The 24,121-nt window shown below is 41.1% G+C and overlaps 1 protein-coding gene across 1 annotated transcript; it reads right to left on the reverse strand.

The window, feature by feature from the left end:
* Positions 1 to 3,755: 3,755 nt before the first annotated feature.
* Positions 3,756 to 16,800, reverse strand: LOC123974754 (sodium-dependent neutral amino acid transporter SLC6A17-like). The gene is made up of 4 exons (XM_046055639.1): positions 16,558 to 16,800; positions 11,871 to 12,288; positions 6,008 to 6,165; positions 3,756 to 3,920 (listed from the first exon to the last, which is right to left on the reverse strand). The coding sequence occupies exons 2-4, from the start codon at positions 12,169 to 12,171 to the stop codon at positions 3,756 to 3,758; spliced, it is 624 nt and encodes a 207-aa protein (XP_045911595.1). The 5' UTR covers positions 12,172 to 12,288; positions 16,558 to 16,800.
* Between the last annotated feature and the right edge of the window lie 7,321 nt (positions 16,801 to 24,121).

A 24,121-nucleotide genomic window follows, 5' to 3' on the forward strand; every position in this document is an offset into this window, starting at 1 on the left:
AAGATGCAGGTATAACTAAAAAAACTGAAATGTATAAAGGCATTTAACAGAAATGGTACCGATGGGGAGTGGAGGTCAGGATCAGTAGTGTAAGAGGATGTATGTGTGCAATGATTATTGCGTGTGTGCATGCTGTATGTGCAAATGAAGCATAGCGAGGACAACAGAGCGGGCAGGGCTGGGTGGACAGTGAAAGGTCCAAGAGTGGGGTCTGGGTAGGAAGGCTTAAATGCCCCCTGATGCCCAAAGGGAACTTTTGTCAAGGCAAAATATCCTTTATTAATTATTGAATTTTTTTTTGTAAAGGCCCTTTTGTGAAGGCCTGCCCAATCTAACTATTAGTAAAAAGAATGAATAATAATTTAGACGTAACAAAAAATTACCCACATGATAACCCGACGACCTTATCTGGGACGACCCCTTACGCTCAGACACCTTTAGTTATTCTACCTAGCACTACCCTCAGGACACTTTCGATACCACTGGTAAGTGGTGTTTACAGCGGTGTGCTTTTTCTGGAATTCATTTTACAAGAACGACGTGAAAGAGAGCGTACAGTCAACAAAAGTTCTCTGTTCACTTCTGTTTACTTCTTGCTGTTTGAGCGAGAAAAGTTTCATGGCTGTCGAGTAGTCTGGTCTTTAAAGAGGTGGTATTATGCTCATTTTCAGGTTCAAAATCTTATTTAGGGGTTGCACCAGAACAGGTTTACATGGTTTAATTTTCAAAAAACACCATATTTTTCTCATACTGCACATTGCTGCCGCTCGTCTTTTCACCCTATGTGTTGTACGCTCCGCTCTTGAGCTACAGAGTGATGCATCTTACTTGTACAAATTCTTTGTTGGGTGTTGCACATGCGCAGTTCCCAGGTAAGGACTACTAGCCAATCAGAAGCAGAGAAGGGCGGGTCGTGAGAAACATGGTAGTCTAATCCAAATCAAAGCCGTTCAGACTGCGATTGTAACCTAGCAGATGGTATAAGTAACTCACAAGTCCACAACCACACAACATCATTATTCCACATCTTACCATAAACCACTACAAGAATCACCATATTTCAACTAAATTTTACATAAAAATTGGCCGAACAATTTGAACGTTTGCTCAGTAGCTTTCACATCAGGTGTAACATTAGCATTATAGTTATAACTTTAGCTGTGTTAGCCAACGTTTACAACAACTCCGCACTTGAACAGTCTGTGAAATTACATAACCGTGTTTATTATAAATATAATTTATAACCAATAAAGCATACTTACAGGTTGTGACTATGAATTTCCAGGCCCAAACAGAGTCGGAGTTGCATAGTCTTTTAGGACTAAACGTTGAACTGTTGCCGGTGTTCCCACGATCTATGCTGCCTTGCTGAAAAATGCTACCATAGCGCAAATCCATAGACTCGACTCTACTCAGCCCTGCTCTGTTTTCCATTGCAGACAGTACCCAGAGATAGTACATAGCTTGTTGTCATAGCGACGCCACACACAACTGCCGCGACGTAATGTTCAATGCAACACACACACCAGCGATCCACACAGCTTTCTCTTTTTTAAGTTAAAACATTCCTCAGAATGTAAAGACAGATAAGCGGTATGAAAACCTTCCAGCTGTGTTTTCCTCTGCCGTTGTTGCTGCAGCGATCTGTGTGACGGCGGGAGCAGAGGGCTCTGTGAGCGGGTGCGGCTGGCCGGCCTCACACGCTCCTCCCGCGGGTTGGCGCAGGCTTCCCCCTCGCGGAGCTCCTCAACTCCGAAAATATTCAAGCACATTTTTGTTCCGCCATCACTTCTCGTAAAACTGTCAGCATTCGAAATCTACACAGCTGATTTCTCACCTCAAAACTTCTCAGAAGTGGATTTAGTGATGAAATTCCATATGAAAACTGTAAAACTTTCTGTTGCTGGCCTCTGTCTGGCACACGCAATGATGATGCAGTGAATAGTGAATATTCTCTCTGACCAATCAGCAGTCTGTCGTGTTTTCACGTTACATTTTAGTATCCCTCAGCTCGCTTGGAACCTCGACGGAGGTGAGGTGATACGAAAAAAGTACCTGGAAGCAGCTACAGGTGCAACATTTCTACAATGGAAAACCAAACAAAGGCGAGTCGAGCCAAAGGGCCTCCGCTCAGACTAGCTTGATTTGAGGGCGTGACTGACCCCGCTAGCCGCTTGGCAAGCTTTATGATGCGTTTTCATTGTGATGTCACAAGTAAAGGAAGTGAAGGGCTGGACTACAAACGAGCTGTTTTCAAGCGGTTCAGAGCAGAGCTTTCTGTGGGAGAAGGGAACTCCCTTTGGGCTGGACTTTGGGCTTTTTCCTTTTCCTTTTTCCTTTGCAAACCTTGCCTGTTACATGCACAAAAAGATATAACTCAATACAGGAGAGGGGAAAAGCCCAAAAGCATAATACCACCTCTTTAATGTTTAGCTTGTCAAGGTTTAGCTAATTAAACTATAACAATTGCTCCCATTTTTAAACATACACTGGACAATTTGTATCAATTATTGAGTCAGACATGCCTCACTTTCTTAAAAGAAGAAAAAAAGTTTGATTCAAGACATAAATCAAAAAGTAAGTGTCATTTTTTTTGATTTTATGCAGCATTATTCTCTCTTATTTCAAGATATTAGTGATCATTTCAAAAATTTTTAAATACTGTAAGTTAATTCATACTAGAGTCAGGAATTTCCACTTTTCAGACTCAATACTTGACAAACATTACTTGCTAATATGGAGACTTTAAAGTGTATGTTTTAAATTAAAAATCTCCTTAGGTGCCCTGTGGAGTTGGAGTTTCCATTCAGTGTTGAGCGCATTTCCTTCTTTATAAAATTTTGCAAAGCAGATTTTTAAAACTTTTGTTTACAGCCATGTTTGCTAGCTTTCATCTTCTTCCCACCAATTACAGGAACGTGCATCGTGTCACCCGGGTGCATGTGCACATGTGTCTTTGTGTGGGTGCATGAGGCGGGAAAAAAATGGGCGCCCACTCGGTAAAGCAGCGCTCCAATGCGACTAGTCAAAAACTTCACAGGGTACCTTTAATCTGCAAAGTAACAAGCACCTGTAATGTTCAGATAAATGTAGTGCTGTAGAAAGTAAAACAGTAAAAAGTAGCACAAATAAATACCAAAACAAAGTATGTGTACTTCATAATTGTACTTAAGTAAATTAATTGAGTAAATGTACTTATTTATACTTCACTTTTCACCTCTGCACATAGATCCTACTGAATGCTCCACAGCATCGCCGCTGCATTGATAATCATAAGCAGAGTCGACATCCTGCCCTTGAATGCTAATGGAAGCTCATGCCCTTTTCTCTGCCAGAACTTGCATGTGCCTCCACCACAGGCCAACAGCTGCCAGCCATTCGAGTTACTGACTCTGTCGGTTGGGTCATACCATCTGACAGGCCTCGCCAACAGAGCTGCACTGTAGGATAAAGTGCAGGGCCATCTCGGCTATAGAGCCGACACAAACAATTTTCTGTTAGCCTGCAGAGACACTGCTGCTTGAATGCAGAGCTACAGCGAGGCAGGCTGTTTCAATGCAAAGACACGTTCTGCAGCTTTAAGCAACGCCCTGCATAGCACTGGGCAGCCTTGTATCTGCCTTTGCTCAGATATGCTGCTGAATTTGAAATTGTCTTGCAGGACTCTATTAATTTTTCCTCTATGTGGTGTCGAGTGCTTTACAATAAAAAGCCGTATGGTCGCTTGTCCTTTGCCGTACATCGCTATTACAGTTTCAGATGTGTTGTGCGGTGAATTGTGTTGCACACTCACTGGCTTGGGTTCCATTTCTCTCGATGGGGCATTCAGCCCATGGCAGTGGATACTGGAACGACTGGAAGAAATAGAAGATGCTCCAGCCGATAATCACATTATAATAGAGGCCCACAAAACCGCAAACCTGAGTGGAAATGAGAGAAAACAGCAGTATTTATCACTCCTGTATACAATCACTGTCTCACCACACACATATAAAACAAAAACAGCACAGGGGACAAATAGTCATGCAGTTTGTTGAGGTGAACGCCTCTTCTTGAGTCAGGGCAGAGACGCTGAGCACACAGCTTAAGTCAGAGTGCCTATAAATTATTGAGCTGTTTGCTCTCAGAAGCCAAGGCTGGGGTCTCTATGAGAAGGTATTTATAGCTGCTAAATCTCCCTCTGCCACATCCGAGCTGCCACACGCCTCACTGCCCCAGACCAGGCCTCTCCCTCCCTTTGTTTGCACTAGATTGATGAAATCACTATCAGAAAATCTGACGCGGTAGATCACTGACTGACCGACTCTGAATGACTATGTTTTAGGCTGATGACGCTGATGGGATGGGGCCATGATGGGTCACCACTCCTGCAGATGATGGGGACAGATTATGACAGTGATGGGCGCTGGTCTTTGCATGCTGCTTACTGTAAAACATCAGGAGGAAGTAACATGAGCAGACAGAGGTAGTCCAGTAAACTGAGCTCTACAGCACGATGGGTGTCTCTGCACATGTCATGTCTAACTCTGAGTCAAGAAGTGAGAGCGAGAAAATTATCAAATTATCTTTGATCCAGCACCAATCCAAAAACATGGACTTAGTGTTTCAGGATCTTGGTTCCAAACGCACACATCATTTTGTCAAAGCCTGCTGTGAGCACGTATGCAATTATTATGTTACCACATTACTGTTTGGCATTTCATAAAGGGATCATAATTTGTCACTGATTGGTTTATTAATGGTTAAGAAATCATTGATAAACCATTAACAAATACATAAAAATACTTTTTGGTTTGTCAGTTTGTGAGCCTGCAAAAAGCTCTTTTGGTTGGTGTGTATCTTCTGTAACAGTAGCTCTGTTCATTGTTTTAAAGTCTCTGGCCAAGTGGAAAAAAAATATGTCATGGGTTTTTACACTAATAATAAGACATCAAATATTAGTAGGTCATTAATAAATCAGCCTTCCTACAGAAGGTAGACACTCAAACAGTTTAATGAGACAGACTCCTTTACGGATACAAGAGACAGGTGAGTGGAGCCGCAACTGTGGTCGACTTGAATTTGTATCACTTGATATAGATTCCAATTGGAAGTTTTCATGCAAGAAAAATTATCAAAATGCTCATAGAAACACTCCTGCAGCAAAAATCCACTTCACCACTGGACGTTTTCCACTGTTAAAAAAAACACTGGATTACACTGTAATTGGCACGATTTCTTGCTGACCTTGTGAATGAAACTACAACCATTTAACAGCCATCATTTAAGCCTACAGAGGTTGTAGTAACTGATATTTCAACAACAAGATTTTGAGTGTGTGCAATATCACTTTACATGTGGGGTCACAATCTGGCCAGGAAAATGTTCTAATTATGCATTAAAACATCTTACTCACCATCTCTTGGGAACAATGGAGAGAGAGCAGCAGGCACTATTAATAAATAATATAAATATTTACTACTGGATTTTTACGATGGATGGATCACCATTAACTTGGGACAGACCATCATGACTTGCAATGCCTTTATTTAGCTATTTATCTAGCGCCATCATCAGGTCAAAATTTCAATTTATTAAATACTTTGTTTCCCATCAGCCTCAGCTGCATTTGTGTTTAATGCTGATTTTAAAATGTTAGCATACTAGAATGCTACATTAAGATACCATTTTTTGTTAACAACCGCTCGGATTCACATCTATAACTACATTTTTCTCCATGGCGAGGGTGGATAAGGCTCATAGGCACTGTAGTATTTTGAGTTGTCTGCCATGACAAAATGATGGATAAAACATGATTTCTCAGAAACAATGTTGAAATAATTGAAACTGGTGGTCCTAACGTATGTGATCGTTACAGTATCAGTACACAGGCAGTCCTGTGTTTCTATGTTAGACAATGCTGAGGATGTTGTACTGCCCTTTCCACCGTGCAACTCTCTTTTGCCATTTTGTAAAGTGCGACCAGCGTTATGAGTTAATTGGTTAACGAGTTCTTGTTGGCCCTTACCATGAGACTGGAAACCCCGATGCCTCCCAGCTGTGGGTAAACATAGTTCCACACCCCGATACTGCCACGCCTGATCCTCTGACCCACCGCCAGCTCCAAGAAGAACAAGGGGATGCCGATGAGGATGAGGAGAATAAAGTAGGGCACCAGGTATGCACCTGAGACAGAGGAGGAAGAAAGAGGAAAGATTCATTACTGCAGAGTGTATAGCTACTTTGGACTATCTGAATATTTATTTGCTCTATATTTGAAATCCTCGCCCTATGCTAGCTGTGATTGGCTCCAGCCCCCCGCGACCCTGTACGCAGGATAAGCGTTTGACGATGGATGGATGGATGGATGTTTGAAATCCATGTACAACAAAAGCTCATTGTAAAAGAGCAGACGGGACGTTGTTACATTTTCTCTGTCAGGTTCTATTTTTGGTCTATTCTTTTCATCCCCTACCACACTAATTCCCCTTCTCTTTCTCTTTTCTCTCGCACGGTTTCTCTTTTTTACCCTCTTCCTTGTCACCGTCAGCTTCCATTCACCACATTGTCAGATATGACCATCTTTTGGGAACAATGGAGAGAGAGCAGCAGGCACTCAAAGACAACAAGTCACGTCCAGTCCTGCTTACGTCAAGACACGAAGCAGCACCATGGTGACAAAACCATCCACAGCCAGAGAGGACGAGCTCATACTGATGGACAGCTGGAAGGAGCAGCCTGTGTCCAGACTAAAAACAAATCACTGTGACGTTCGACTCGATCAAAAATACTGATCACGTTGTGAGTGGCTATTAGAGCTAGCAGCAGACAAAGGAAACAAAGACAGTGACACAGTATCATATTACAAAGTGGTATTATTATCTGGACCGTTAGAAGTGATTACTGTGTTGCTGCCTACTTTCACTGATCTTTGATGTCTATTCTGAGCAGCAGACAGCGGAAAACAGAGAATATAGAAGTAAACTATCATGGCAATTGCCTATCTTGTGGTTTGTCCTTAAGATATTGCACATTAGCAATACTGCATAGTACATGGTTACCCACAGGATAATTCCCATTAATTTTAACACCTTGACCTTTCTTCTGGCTTTCTGGATTTCTAAGGTGTAACACACACATTAGGTTGTCATATTTATGGCACGATCGTGTCAAGATATAAATCCAGATTCAGATTAACCTCAGACTCAAGGATACAGGTCTTCATGACTGGCACAATGAGGTCTATGACAACCTGTGACGTCTGACTTGGTTTGCTCAGCCCAGTGTACAGAGCAAGTCTTTATACATTTAGGCATTTGTGTTGCCAGGTAATTTTCCCGGGGCTTCAGTGAAAGTGAATGTAGCAACAAAAAACAACAAAAATATTTTCCGTATTAATATGCAAATTTTCCTCACGTCACAGGTCTCAGAATAACAGAGGCTACTCGCAATGATATATTTTGTTTGAAGTTCATGTGATGTGACCTCCCACCGTTACTCAAAATGCCTGCATTTAGAGTGAGCACGAGAGGAGAGAGAGAGAGCATTGGTTACAGCTTCAGGGCTTATCAGCGACTAATGAATTGTCCCTAGCAATCATTTTGATCAAAACATTTGAATATAAATGTTGTAAGTCAGTGTCTTGTCAATATATTTGCTACACAAACAGTTAACAGTCCGCTGCAAATTGGGGAGAGAATAACATGACACACCTGACCGCGACACAGACACCTGTCGCTCTCTTTGCTGTCTCTGTCCCCCTCGCCCCCTTTGCTCTCTCTGGGACTGTCTCTCTGCTCCTGGATGCCTAATTCTCTCTGAAGCAGCTGTGAGCTACCCTTTATCAGAGGACCTGAAGTTAACATTTGCGTGGATGTGTAGTGAGATTTCTGTCTGATCACAAGTGTTTCGGTTTTCCACCTCTGATTAAGAACAGTGTGCTCGTCTCATCCAGTACAGTCCCAGACAGGCTCTGTGTCAGACGGTCTGAAGGGGATAGCCTACTACCATATCAGCAGAGCAATATTGCAGGGTAATGTACAGCAGAGGGGCAGGTAGATTTTGTTAAAATATTATGACTTCATTCTTATTAGATTGCGATTTTATTCTCGTATTATTACACTTTTATCTATATTATTCTGCAAATGTCAGCTAACACAGATATGTGGGAGAGATATTTAATGTGCAGAAAATTTTAAACATGAGCAGAAAACCTGCTGAAACACAGGAGCTATTAATGTGCTGGGGTTTATAACTTAAAATCAATTGATTTATCAATGACAACAAGCAGATTTACAGAAGTCCATTCAGTCATGCCTACATTTGTGTTTGGGATGAAATTAAATGAGAAAAGTTGATCTACAGCAGAAAATATATCTGACAGCCATACAGAAAGCCTGAGAGCTTTACTGCATTTTATTACACTATATTTTTTATGTTTGTTGTATCTTTTGTAATGAGAAAACCACATTAGGATTAATCCAATCGTTGTTGAATTAAAATTAAAATTAAAATTCATCTCTTCCGAGAACACTTCCTCTTATAACACCTCTAACCCTTAACATGCACTTCCTGTGCACTTCTTCTTCTTTCTCCTTAAAATTCTCTTCTATTGACTGCACTATTCGTTAACTCTTACTTCTTCCCCCTTCTTCTCTTATGTTATTGATGCTTGTATGTTGTTTCTTAAATGTATGTCACGTTGAATAAAAGCCTTGGTCAAAAAAAGTAAATGTAAGTTAATGTATGTGTAAGTTTGTTAAAATAATAATGGCCAGTTTAAAGGAACTGAATATTTACTGTGAGTGTGATTTACTTGTCATTTCCATCTTAATTGTATTGTATTTGCCCATTACTGAGCAATACATGTCACTGTTCACTTATTTTATTTCTGTTATATTTCAGTGTAACGTCCTTGAGGCTTCATCACAGAATAAACAAAAGTCTAAAACGTCTCTGGCACCATCATCATACCAGTCAATAAATATTAATGGCCAGATGTCAATCAGTTCCTCTTGGGCCTCCTATTATAATTCCAGTGCCATCATTACTTCGCTTTCACAGACTCATAAAGAACATTAAAGCCACTAGACAACACTAGTGGTTTTAGTTGTAATTAATACAAATAAGGCAGAGAAATTAGACCTTTGGCTGCCACTGCTTCACTGAGGCAGACCAGGTATGTTAAGAAAGCCTGTCAATGTGTTCTGTTTCCATACGTTTTATTTTGTTGTGGGCTACATAACATTATATTGCTTTATGATTGATTGTTGTTATATTTTCTTTTAAGATGAAATAAAACCGTTGTGATGAAAGGCAATAATGTAACCCTTCACTTAACTAGAAACAGTGAGACAGACTGAGGAAGAGAAAGTAATGGACAGGAGACAGAGACAGTTTGTCCACATCTCAGGGACAAGCTCAGGCAAGACAATGCAACACCGCCCACCGAGTCAAAATTCAGTGGGGGATACAGACTCATCATGCATGCATGCACACACTGATTAAAATGATCTAGCTTTGTTATATCATGCATTTCAAATACCCTCTTTACACACACCTCCCACACAAGGTAGAACCAACAATGTCTGAAAGCCCAGGAAGTCAGTGTTTACTCTTCCACTTCCTCCATCTTAGTCATCACCACCCTCTAGTCTCACCATGAAACCAGTAATACCAAATGGATAAGGCTGAGATACCTGCAAATAAAGCAAATAAAGACTAAACTGGAGGATCTCACATCATTATGCCCGACTTTTAAATGTTCCCTTTGCTGGGGATCTTGTAGCTGCTGACAGCACAAGTTCACAGTCTGAGAAATGTTGAAGAGGATGCCCCTCTGACTTGCACGATTAGTTGGCTAATTGGTTGACAGGATGCTATTTATCAAGGAGGAGGAGGTTGGTGCCCCATCAGCTGGAAAACAGAGCACCCTTTTGAGGTATTACTTCAGACCCGTATCAACACACACGTAAAACAAAATCTTTCATAACTCATTTTGTTTTCAATTGCAATCTGCTTAGAAAATGATTTGGAAAACAGTATGTTTTGAAATGATAACATAGGGTGATATTTTGGGCAGGAGGCAGACGGACACCCGCAGCTTGTGAGAAGTGCCGGTATGCCAAAGAGTAAAATGTAGGCTTAATAGTGCAGGTACTGACCAAAGCAATGCAAAAACGCACACAATGAATACCAACTGTAGTAAGCAAATTCAAAATCCCTGACATTTTGGCCGATTTAGAAATCAGACATATTTTTTAGGTCCCAAAAAGAGGACATGTACGGGAAAAAGAGGACGTATGGTCACTCAGATATGATCATATAGCATAATATATGATTCTACCAAAAGTCAATATATATTATTGAATTATTTCCTAGTCTTACAGGAATAGTTAGAGCTTTTGGGAAATACGATAATTGTCTTTCTTGCAGAAAGTTATATGAGAAGATTGATACCACTGTCATGTCTAAGTGGTAGATAATGAAGCTACCACCATCATCCAATAAGCTTAGCTTTGCTTAGCACAAAGACTGGAAACAGGGGGAAAGGATAGCTTAGATCTGTCCAAAGGTAACTAAATCCACCTACTACCATTGCCAAACTCACCAATTAACATTTAATTTCTACATAAAAACAAAGCTTCAATTCAACTAGCGGTGTCCAGCTGTTTTCAGGCTAGCTGTTTCCAGTCTTTGTGCTAAGCTAAGCTAACTTGCAGCTGGCTGTACTGTAACTTCACGTTTACAGTAAAGACAAGAGAGTGATTTCAATCTTCTCATCTAACTCTCACCAATACAGTGAATAAGTGCATTTCCTGAAATTATTAGGCTACTTTAAACAAAATTAATGAAGATAGAGGCAGCGAATATATGCTCTCGGTACACAAATTATATCAATCAAATTCTGGTGTCTTACAAAATCCACCAATAATAATAATAATGATAAGGTGATTTAAACCAACATCAAAACAAAATTTACAAGAGATTTTCTTTATCACATCCTGGATGATTTTAGATGATTTTGTGTAAGCACTGTCTTTTCACTACACCGTCTAAAAAGCAGATGGTTAATGGTTCGGAATAATGTTGAAAGTCTGTCTGGATGGTGTTGAGATGTTGTGGGAAACTGGACAAGTGCAGAATTTCAGGTGTTTGAAACTGTCGACACACTGGTCTGTCCTTGGGTGTAATGTTTACATGCTGGGAAGAGTAATTGGGTTAGTGCTGTGTGTGTGTTAGTGTGTGTGTGTGTGTGTGTGTGTGTGCGTGTGTCTGTGTTTGTGTGTGTCAGGTACAACAACAGACAGAATATTCAGAACAGTACTTATTGACTTTATCTGGTAGAGGGAATAAAAGCAGAATTAGTTGAAGTTGCTGAAGTATTACTTTCTCTAATGTGATGCAAATGAACATTTCATGAGATAGAGCAATACAGCATTACATTTCATGCCAATCACAGAGACCAGTGGGCACTCGCAATCAAATCATGTCTCAGCAAATCACATAGAACAGTATCCTGGACAAGACTGTAGACGGGGAAAATAAAAATCCCATGCTCAAACAAAAGGATAAAATCAAAAGCGTTACGTGCTATTGACTTAAGTACTCCCATCTGGCAGCTTATTCCATTGAGGATTTTACAGAACTAATAAAAAAAAAATCACCTTTACAGCATTGACTCGGCACAACATGTCTTGTTGTTAACAATTACTCAGCACCCTGCGGGGACACATGTTCACTATGGGTGGCCTAATTAGGAACTGACTTCCAAACCGAGGAAGTGTTACTATGCTTTGCACATTGGACTACACAAAACCTCAGGTTTCTGTGATTCAGACACTAAACTGTTAAAATGCTCCAAAATCATGTACAGACATCTGTCTACCTACCTCCGCCGTTCTTCTGGCACAGGTAGGGAAACCTCCAGACGTTACCCAGGCCCACGGAGAAGCCCACTTGGGCCAGGATGTACTCAAGCTTGTTGTTCCAGGCCGGTCGGCCGTCCTCAGCATCTGGGTCAGGGGAGGGTAGCAGGGCCTTTACTGGAGCAGTAGAGCCAGGACTCAGACCCATACTCATCTGACTGCTCTTATAGTCCATGGGGTGCTCCAGGGACAGCAGGTCAGCCACCGACTCAGTGACTGGCTCATTGCTGTGCTCCCGCTGGGTCACCTTGGTGTTCTTTGGCATGGCTGCAACGTGGGAGCTCCTTCAGGTTGAGGCTGGTGGAGGCAAGCGGAGAGCCTGGGTTGACTGAGGGAGATCAGGAGGAAGCAGGGAAAGCAAGTTGTGCTCTTTTTCTTAAATCTGTGAAGAGAAGAGATTGGAGACAGGAAATGTAGGTGCTTTGGAATAAGTGATCCTGTTCCTAAAATATAAAATGTAATTAGAACAACTCTTCCCATTTAAAAAAACCCAAGCTTTTCTGTAACTGTTTTTCCCTCGTCATTAGGGTTTGCTGAGTTTGTACCTTTGGAAACTAACAACATTGAAAACTAAGTGAATGACAGATGGAGAACGGAGAGATGGCCACCATCAAAAAAAAAAGGTTTCAGCAGTTTGATTTGCTGAGTTTGTTTCTGATGAACCTTGAACTGGCTGTATGTCTTGGAAGATTCAAATTAAGTCATGCAGCTGATTTCATACACATTATTTGACTTTTTTGTAAAAACGGTTCTATGGTTTTAAACAAAGAAAGGAATGTGGGATTTTAAATGCTGGTTGGACATTAATAAATAAATTAATCAAGGAAATAATCAGATTAAGCGATAATGAAAATAATGATTAGTTGCTGCAACATCACAGGAAAACCCGTTCATTAGCCGGACATGCGACATGTAATTTAGGTTTTGGTCATGTGGACTGCCTTTTCTGTTTTCTAGTTAGAACAGATATTTTAAAATGGCAGTAAAACTGGAACTCTTTAGAGGCATAAGTGAGGTATTTTTTTTAAAATCCACTTCATTATAGTGAATGAGACACAAAGATTGAATTACAATCACAGCAGAACCCATTATCCTATTTGAGTCATGTGAATAGCATGAACACCAATGAGCAGTTTGTGAGAACGCAGTGCAATAAAAATAAAGCTTCTAAAAAACAGGTTTCATCAGTTATTAGCATCCATATTTTCTTTCTCATCACACAGCTTCAATGTCTGCAGTTTGTTTTAAGATTTCAGAGGCTGTGATGAAAAGTCCAGTAGTCCAGTGCCTAAAGAGAAAACGTGTCTGGAAAAGTTAGCCTCTCCAAGTTCTCTGGAATGTGTTACCTTTTCAGAGGCCCTTTGCATAAATCCACTAATAATCCTACAATCCCGTTTGTAAGGCCTCCCTCGAGGGATAACAGCACAGTGTAAGAGCTCCTGTCAGAAATTATAGAAGGTCTGATTCTCCTACACAAATGAGGATTTTACATTTCGTCATTGTTTTAGCAACGGTGTTAAGCCACCCAGATCCTGACACATCTTGTCATGTGATCACTTAAGTTAGTAGACAGTGGACTAAATAAAAGATGTATTGATTAAAAGAGTACTCCACCGATTTAGTATTGCACTCCTTTGTCATTGTCAGATTCAAGATACAGTGTAAAGGTTCGAGTGTGTTATGCTAGTAGCTGGAAATGTAAGCCTCAAGCAGAGCTCACTTATTTTTATTCCACTCCCCAGATTTTTTTAATTTTCAAACTTGCAGTTTTAAGCTCCAACCATCACTGACTCAAGTGACTTCACTAGAGGCAGTTTGTTAGACTTATCAGACTTCCTGTGGAGCCACAAAAGGCTTTTGCTGTCCAAACAACATGTCATCTTGGATAATGTCTCCCACCCGCTCCATGACTTGCTGCTCAAACACAGGAGCACTTTCAGTGCAAGACTCATTACCCCAAAATGCACCACAGAGCGCCACAGTCATTCCTGCCTGTGGCCGTCAAACTTTATAACTCCTCCCTTTAAGTGTCTGACACTTAGTCAGTTATTAAACTAGACCTCATTATCTATTTTCTGTCCAATATTACCTGTCTAATAATTAATGTGCAATTTTCTCTACTGCTATTTATTCACTTGTCCTTTTTGGTTCACCATAATAATTCTTAATAATTTAAATATTGTACATACCCACACACCTTTATATTTGTCTTTATTTTTTTACATTTACACTATTATATTTATATACACTTTATCTATCTACCTTTGACAAGTGCAATTGTGACAAAAGAATTTCCCCTCGGGATCAATAAAGTATTTCTGATTCTGATTATACAACTTTTTCCCACAAAAGCAGTAGTATTCCACAAAACCGAAACAAGATTTTATGTGTAATGCCCCTTAAATATGGTATTTGCAGTGAAATAGCACTTCTTTATTATGGTGTTAGTGAAGGTGGTCTTAATTTCCAGTGAGGTGGCCCATCTTGGCTATAAAAGGAAAACTTTTAAGTAAAAATGGAAATTTGCAAGCATGAAACACTCAAAATTACCCTTTACCCTCAAAGACTGGTGTTTGAAAATGACATTAAAATCATTGTGAGACAGTTAGCATTTATATAAACTAATTAACAAAAGGTCAGATTAATGATGAATGATGCGAACAAGCAGCTACAGGAGCAGGGAATGACAGAAACCAGACTTTAAAGACAGATTTTGGGTTTAGCCACACGAGATCTGACTTTTCACACTGGCAGCTCGAGGGCAGAGAATAGAAGCATGAGGTGTTTGATCTGGAGACAAGGCCTTTAATCTGAAAACAGATGTGGCTGACCGAAAGCTGTGCTTTTATCCACTGTGACTTCTCAAGAATGGTTGCCAGAGGCTGCACCAGGCGCACGCGCGACACATTCCTCAACAGTGCCGGTGAGCCCCTTCAGTCACGACACGCAGCAGCTCCATGGTCAAGAGCTAAACACAGATCCTAGAACAGCAGTGACCTTTCCCACAACAGTCTAAAACTACATAATACAGAGTCATCATCAAACACTCTTTAAATGAGGTGTGAAGCAATGATGTGCATGTTTGCAACAATTTTTTTTGGCCAAGCTATGGGGATTTTAAGATGTGTAGAAAGACTGTTCGCACAATGTGTTGCTCTACTTTTCTTACGGATGGAAACCTTGGTATAGTTAGTAACAAACTGTCCCATTTACTGATTATGGGTTAGGATGATTGTGCCCCGTTGAACACAAATGGTCAATAGGATTCTCACTCTGCCTTTCCAATCATGTGCAGTGAAAGTTTCCGAAGTTGATGTAGAAATACACAAGCAACTTTGAGAGTTTCACAGTATGTGCTAACACAGATGGCACATTACAGAGCCAGCAGGACTTCACACACAGTGCAAGACACTGTTACAGATTATGAGTCAGTAATCAATCATCTGAAAACAACACTGGAAACAGTGAACTCTGAAAAAGTATACTGAATACAATATAATGCATTAAATTAGGAGTTTTGAAAATCCAAGAGAGAATTAAGGCAAAGGAGCTTCAGAGAGTGAAGAATGTATTTACATTTCAAAGAAATGGGAGTGATGGTTAAAAACGCGTGACCAACATGTACATCAGCCTCCAGGGAGGCATATGTGTGATACTGCTGCGGGCTCCTGGTCCTATATATCCCTAATTAATCCCTAAAAGACAGTTTGGTGTTGATTAGGCTATTTAACAGTGCAGGTTCTATGTTTTTCCTACAAAGACACCACTTTTATCGTGTCTGGTTGCTAAGCAATGGCTCTTCCTGCAAAATTGAAATCCCATTCCTACAGCATCAGTGGTCGCCTATCTCTCCTCTCACCATCTCAAAGGGACATACATGCCATCCCCTGATGGAGGACTGCATATAACACAGAGTTGCCATGACAGGATTGAAAGGGCGATAGATTGTAGCAAAGCTGCAGGTGATAGTGTGTTGTGGGATCTATTGCAGTGTCAGTCAGGCAGCCATCACAGAAAGACTCGTGTCTGGCTTTAAGATTTATGCAATTTCTGGATAGAAAATGGTGTCATTGTATAGCATAAGGTTTGGAGAGATGCCACTCAGTAATGAGGAATTTCTTGGCCTCCCACTGGAATTTGATCCTGAACAACACATTGATTGTGACAGGTGCACACACAGCACCTGCATGGCCACGTCCAGGCATCCTTCAGACACGTCACACAGAGGCCCATGTTGACTATCAACGTGGATATAACCTCTGATTCCTTGTCAAGGTCAAATGAATCACCTCATAATAGCAATGCGGACATGCAAGCAATACCAATGTAAAGCAGCAGGTGATAGCGATTTGACAGAATTGATCACATTCGAGCCAAATTTGGCACACATGGCGCTGCATCGTCAAACGCGGAGGATTGATGAGCGACGCGCACCGTCAATGTTGCAGCGAAATCACTGTCTGTCGGGTGACGAGGTGAAAGCTGACGTTCGTATCCATCAAGCCATTTCATTTTAATTTCAAAGAGGGTTTTTTGGGGGGGGGGCACTACCGCAGGTTATTTGACCGATTCCCGACAATACAACAGTGTATTGGTCACAGAGAACACATAGTTCAAATTGTGAAAATGGTTACAAGAACGTCATTCTTACCTTCAGTCGTGTGCAGGATGGGCTCTAACGTCCGAGTCAGTGCGACAGTATGACTCCAAAGTGAGTGTACGGCGTCTTCATTCAGGCACTGTCTCAGTATGCAACATCTCTGCGCGCACAGAGATGCGAAATCACAGCGCTCCCAGTCACACGGGGCGCATGGTGCGTAAACTCTGACGCAGGAGCTCAACGCCTGCCACAAGTTTGGTTACTACAATAACATTAACTCGTTCAGGTAAATGTATTGCAACCGTTTATCTCGCTTGAGCGCTTTCACGATGTTCTGCAGCTCTGCAAAAATACCTGCTCGCACTACCGGTTTCCACGTGGTATATGGCTGTGTTTTTTGAGATAAACCAGCTCCCCATAGGGTGAAGAAATTACTATGGCAGGTCACGACGAAGTCTGACGCAGGTTTGACTCACTCGCTCGTGCGCACGTCACAGCTGATCCTGCTAAACATCTGCAGTGTTCCCAGAACGATAATAAGAGCATCACACAGGTTGCAGCCTGCAATCAGGTAGCTACATCACACAAACTGATTAAACATGCTGCTTGGGCAAACGGTGTTTGGTCTGATGCTTTTCCAGCAGCTCTAATGAAAATTGTATTATTATTATTATTATTATTATTATTATTATTATTATCTACAGAAGTAGTATTAGAAATGAACAGATCTATCTGTTCATCACATTTCCCCACATTGCCTTACACTGATGGAAGCTTCCTTGACACAGTTTACCTTCATTACAGAGGCTTACTTGATCTTTGTACCTAATAGACATATCAGAATTTGCTGTTGTGGCCACAGTGAAGTAGACTAAAACAGGTCTGAAAAGACTTCCTAATGGACGTTTCTCAAGTGTAGATAATTTGCGGCACAGTCATTTTTCTCTGTGACACCAGCATTTTATCCTGCCCTTGGCTCTGTCTGCCACAGCTCCACACTCCATATTTCTTTTCCTGGCTCACTGGGTGGCTTTTTAGTTTAACAAAATACACGTGCTGTTTTGCATGTAATTATTTGCCTAAATGTTGACAAGGATGTGGAACATTATTCAGACATCTTGAAGGTAAATGGCTTTGTCAACTTTGGGTACCCTTCAATTTGAGGTGTCAGGGAGGGTGAGAGCATCTCACAGTGACTTCCTCTCTCTGTCACCTGGACAAGCTTGGAGAGGGGAAATGAGGCTGTCAGAAGGTATGTGTCTAACAAGGACTGTTTAAAGGGATTAGAGTATTTAGCGATGTGCTACTAGCGTGTCAGACGATGAAGGATATCCACTGTTTGCTTTTCAACTGATAACATCTTGACTAGCATCATAGAATACAAGCCCAACATTTGAGTTTTGTGTCAGTGTCAAACTACACATCATGTTCCACCCTAAACACTCAAAAATGGAGGAACAAAACAGTTATGTACTTACAGTAAAACTTTTGAAAAGTGTTCCTTCAAAGGTACCATATTGTCTCTCTAAAGGGTACCTCCCAATCAACAAGCATTTGTACTCTTTTAAGTACACACCCGTACTTCTGTATCTGAGTATGCAAAGTAACCTACATAAAAAAATAACATAGAGGACATCCTAACCCTGTATGTGCCAGGCAATTCTCTAATTATCTGCTTCCATCACAAGACACCCCTGAAAAACACACTCTCCTCACACACACTCACACACACACACACGCACACACACACACAAACACACACACACACACTCACACACACACACTCACACACACACACACTCACACACACACACGCACACACACACACACAAACACACACACACACACTCACACACACACACACACACACACACACACACACACACACACACACACACACATAGGTAAGTAGTACCGCATCAACTGACAACATGCATACACAGTATGCTTCCTGTCTCCTTCAATTCACTCATGTGACTCACTTTCCAAGGGCTGACTGCTGGGATCAGTTGCCATGGCAACCACCGATCATATGATGGTTACTCACCATGTGAGCATTTTTCTTTCTTTTCTATCCCCCGTCCGCCTCCACTCCTAGCACCTACAGACATTCTGTAGTACGGCTGTGAATGAGCCACTGTAGTACATCCTTCCTCCCCTGTACAACACAACTTATCACTGGGTTGGTTTTCATGCCTGCAGTTCATCAGTTCTGATGTGTGACTTGACTCGTAAACATATAGTTTATCACTCCTTTAAATGATGTAACAGTAGACAAAATGCACCCCGGCCTGCTGTCATAGCCAGAATTCTGCTGCAGTATTACTCACCTTAAAGCTTCATGAATAACCGCAGGTCATAATTCTCAGAGTGAGAGCACTGGATCATTGAGGCAAGCACTGTGGATGTGGATTTTATAAATAGTGCCACAGGAAAAAATTCACTCACATATCAACACAGCTCTCCATCAATACAGCTCTGACCTGAAACAACTTGACCTTGAGCTGGGTGATTTTTATTTTTATTCGCCTCACACGGCAGAGAGTGTAGTCGAGGGAAAAGCTGCAGGGCCCTTGGATTCAGCCTTAATATTTCACATGTTGTTAAATTGGAGCACAGAACGGAGGGGTAATGAGCCGTCAGATTGGGTTGTGATTTACTGAGCCATCTATAAGAGTTTAGTTCTGTGGAGTCGGAACTGCTAAGAACCAGTTAATAGAGAAGAGACAGACAGTCCCCTGAGACTGATTGCAGTCAAATGCAGCAATATAGTCCAATAGGGCACCATCAAATATTGATTTTATTCTGATGTGAAATCTGGCATTGGAACAGGTGGGAGATAACATGTCTCCCTACCACATTGTTCAATGGAATGGGATGTTATTCTTCAGCTTGAGAGCAAATTGTGAATGGTGGTGATGTTTATACAACTGATAATATTGTGAGAATCCTATTCACCATCAGTGGAGCGCCAGCCGTATCTCCAACCTCAGGAGAGCCAGGTTGCCAGGTCACAAATTAAACATGCTGACGAACACCGGCAGGCAAAATCTGATTCGCGTCTCTGGGGGTGTTTCTGTGCAGCTGAGCCTCACAATTCAACTTCCCCTCTCTCTGCTCCCCCCTCTGCCTGCTATTAATGGTGCAGTCCCTTCTCTGTCAACGTACTGGCACCTTTGCCTACTGCCCTTCTGGGTGTGAGAGTGCCGCCACAGGAAATAAATGGACAAATGAGGAGGGAGGGATACTAGTCCCCTGACTGACTACCTGCTGCTTTTCTGTCCGTGAATAAGGGGAAAGAAAAGGCTGCAGGGGAACTGTAACCACGCTTGCTCAGGTGAAACACCAAAAGAGCACAATGACCTAAAGCCACGCTGTCCTCTTTTTGGAAATACTGATGATGCAGCAGCACTGAAAAGGTTGTGTATCTCACATTTGTTCATTAAAACTTTAAAAATCAGTTCACTGTTTAGCATGCTATAATCTTCCAGGACATATATCTCATTATGTACCTCCCTTGCCCTTTGTGTATTTGCCTTTAATCACCCATCTCTGCTTTTCAAGTGACAACAGGCTCATTAGCACTCTGGTAAAGCATCACTCCTCTTCCTTAGATAAAGATACATACACAAAAGTCACGACCGCGAGAGGACAAGCAGGAGTATTGACACCTGTGATGGATGTGCAGCGGTAAAATCGATGGCAGAGATTTGGCCCCAAGACAGTGTAATAAACACAGAATTAAGCTGATGATGCACGATGGGCGTGATGGTTCGACACAAGACACCATCGACAGACAGCATTTATTTATTTAGTTTGGTTAAATAGCATCTGAATTTGAGGCTGTTGGATGGATACAAAGACGTCTGGCCTTCACCTAGAAGAACAGACAATAAAAACTGTTAGATAAAATCCGGGAGAGTGAATTTACTACTGAGGTAGCTTTTATGAGCTCAGAGATGTGACAGTTTGATTGATATTGCTGGAAGCAAAAATAGAATCACCATGAAATCCTGACACTAGACTTTTCATGATTCACCAGGCATTTCATCATTCAAACATCTCAAAATCGCTAATGTTTACAGCCCCTCTTGCTACGGTCCTTTCTTTCACATTAATCCAAAATGTAAACATTGTTTCATATTGGTTTAGTTCTTTAATAATGATTATTCACATTATAAGGACTTGTTGCACTGCAAACCACTAATGCCAACTTCCTCCATTAGTGCCTTGAGTGCCCTGAGGTTACCCATAGCATGTGTGTATGGGTGTGTGAAGAAAGGGGGCTGCTGAAAATAAATCAGACAACTGATGTCAGCATGAGGACCACATCACGGATCATTCTGTTCTGGTCCTTGAGGAATATGTGATGCAAGTATTGTGCAGCGTGTTTTGAGCAATTGGTATTATGGCATAAAGGCCTGATTGTGTTTTTGCTTTGCAAAAGGCGGATGCAATTATGAATGTTCATTTCCCGGGGGTAAAATCAACCAATTGTGAAATGAAACAAATGGCACAACCTTTGTTTATAGTTTGCAGCGCTTCCACCAGCCGCTTTAACAAATTCTGGTTTTATTGTAGCTGTCAAGGTCATAGCAAAAGAAAAACTCAAAGAGGGTTGTCATCCCTGTAGATTTAGAGGTTGTAGTGTTAACACTGTCCTACTTGTCTTGTCCTCCAGTATACCAGATGGCTGTTCAGAGCCCTGCTGTTCGAGGCTGTACAGATATATATATACGCAAGCAGCAAAGACTTCCCGCTAGTTCATAGATCAATGTGCATTCATCCCTATCATGCATAATGAAAACTCATTGAGCCTTGTTGGTATTAATGTGAACGAGACAGATTTCCCTGATATAGAAACAATAAAAAATCAAGTGGGAGCTGTTGTTCGACAGGGTTTTGAACCGTGTGAGTAAATGTTAACTCACATTATTGAAAGTTATGATTACAGTTTTTGCTTTATTAGGCAACATGGCTACATATAGAGCCTTTACTACATCTGCAGTGCAGTGATTGTGACTAGAGGACTATTTCTAAACACGGTGACATGATATACCAAAACTCCACAGACCCTGTGAAAAGTCCACCTCAGACTGGACAGTTCTTAGCCACCTCATGATGACTAATCCACAGCGACTGGTGCCAGGAGGGTATTGCAGCGCTTAAAGAAACAGAGCATGCACCGTGTTTTATGTAACAACATAAAAGAATGAATAAAATGTTTGCACTGTGGCTGTTGTGACCCTGTCAACAGTATTTTTGTCAAACAACCGGAACTTCCTGAGGACGATCAGGATGTGCTCATTTGTGTGTGTTGTGGGTGTGCATCTGTCGTGGCTGATGGTACTTTGTACAGCTGTATTAACCAAACTACCTGCGTTTCTGCTGTCTCTGTCTCTCGGTTAACCAGCCTCCACCACAGCAGATGCTGCAGTACAATTAAGAACAGAGATCTGAAGGAGGTCTTTCTTTGTCATATTTCTCTAAAATCCACTTTCACATCATGTTAATCAAATTTCTATAATCACCCCCACTACAATAGATGTTTACTTAAATTTATATTTTTATACACGAATCTATCTATGTAGCCTATTGTGGTGGCCATGGCCACAGCCACACAAGAAAAGGTTTAAGGTTTCACATACTCACCCACATCATTACCGCATGTACAGTTATTTTTATTTGCAGTCAGTTAAAATTACATAAAACTCAATCACTTTGTTTGGCTAAGAGTTTGTTTATTAGCACCTTGAAAATGCACAGTTTTCTGGATATGTGCACACATTTAGTTTACATTGTTTGTCATGTTGCTAGTTGGTTTGATTAAGTTGTATTAATTAATTTCTTTCTGCCTTCGAGTTACCTTGCTGCTGAGTTCTTCTTCCTGGTCTGACAAAAGCTGGGGCTAATGGTGGAGTCTGGTTTTAAGCAGAGGCCTAAGCATACCATACCAAGAGTGTGGAGGGGATCGGGGTCTCTTTGTGTTGAGTTTTAGGTATCGACTATGTTGTCCTCCCCTGTGTGTGTTTATTGGTTTGATCAACCAGTATACATATGTTTCTCTCACATCTCATTCTGTTAGTTAACAGCTTGTTTTGTGAGCTTTAATTTTCAGTAGAGTTATGGTTTGTTGACCTTCTAATGCCGTTAATTTAGTTGGCTTCAGTCACACCATCTAAATTAGGAGTCCAGTCTTGGATGACATTATTTCACTCCCATGTCTACAGAATTCCTATGGAGTGAGGCATATTTATTCATGTTTGAACTTCTAATGGACCTATGCGATTTTAAGGCCAGTGCTTACAAACAGACCACAGGGTGACGTATGCTCCTGCCTCTAATACCCTAGCCAGCACTCTGTAGGGACTTCATGCTAAAACTAAGCTTATTGTGTTTTTACTTGTGTTAATGTAGAGTGGCCTTTGCAGAAGTCAACTTGACCCAAAGCAAGCTAATTCAAAACCAAAACATTTTTTAAGTAACATGACAGAAATGTAAACAGCCCATTTTCACATTGTCACATTAATTGCTGTTATGTCTGTGCATCATTTATATACACTTCCTGGCCACTTTGTTAGGTTAACTAATGCAATCTTATGCAAACCACCACAAAATCCCTGCCACCTACCTTTACAAAGATTATAATACCTATAGATTTTTTATCAATGTTGTAGTTAGTGCTAGTGTTGTACTAGACTGCATTATATTGAGATGTGTTTCTAATAGAAGGTAGAAGGTAGAAGGTAGGTTTATTTGTCACATTACAACAGGTTGTACTGAGAATTCAGATTTGTAACTCCCTTGTGCTACGTAGCAGACAATACACAGAAATACAAAAGTAATCATAAAATAGTAACAAAGAAATAAATAGAAATATAAAATAAATAGAATAGAAATAAACTATATTCAATGGAGCAGTGCTGAGGATGAATTTGAGTTTAATTAAAGTTTTAAAACTACTTTAAATGTAAAGTTTTTAATATTTAGGGGTGGGTAAAACATTACAAAACACCTTTCAATATAATACAGTCAACAAATACACTCACCTAAAGGATTATTAGGAACACCATACTAATACTGTGTTTGACCCCCTTTCACCTTCAGAACTGCCTTAATTCTACGTGGCATTGATTCAACAAGGTGCTGAAAGCATTCTTTAGAAATGTTGGCCCATATTGATAGGATAGCATCTTGCAGTTGATTTGTGGGATGCACATCCAGGGCACGAAGCTCCCGTTCCACCGCATCCCAAAGATGCTCTATTGGGTTGAGATCTGGTGACTGTGGGGGCCATTTTAGTACAGTGAACTCATTGTCATGTTCAAGAAACCAATTTGAAATGATTCGAGCTTTGTGACATGGTGCATTATCCTGCTGGAGGTAGCCATCAGAGGATGGGTACATGTTGGCCATAAAGGGACGGACATGGTCAGAAACAATGCTCAGGTAGGCTGTGGCATTTAAACGATGCCCAATTGGCACTAAGGGGCCTAAAGTGTGCCAAGAAAACATCCCCCACACCATTACACCACCACCACCAGCCTGCACAGTGGTAACAAGGCATGATGGATCCATGTTCTCATTCTGTTTACGCCAAATTCTGACTCTACCA

Source organism: Micropterus dolomieu, linkage group LG08, assembly GCF_021292245.1.
Source record: "Micropterus dolomieu isolate WLL.071019.BEF.003 ecotype Adirondacks linkage group LG08, ASM2129224v1, whole genome shotgun sequence".
NCBI classification, from domain to species: domain Eukaryota; kingdom Metazoa; phylum Chordata; class Actinopteri; order Centrarchiformes; family Centrarchidae; genus Micropterus; species Micropterus dolomieu.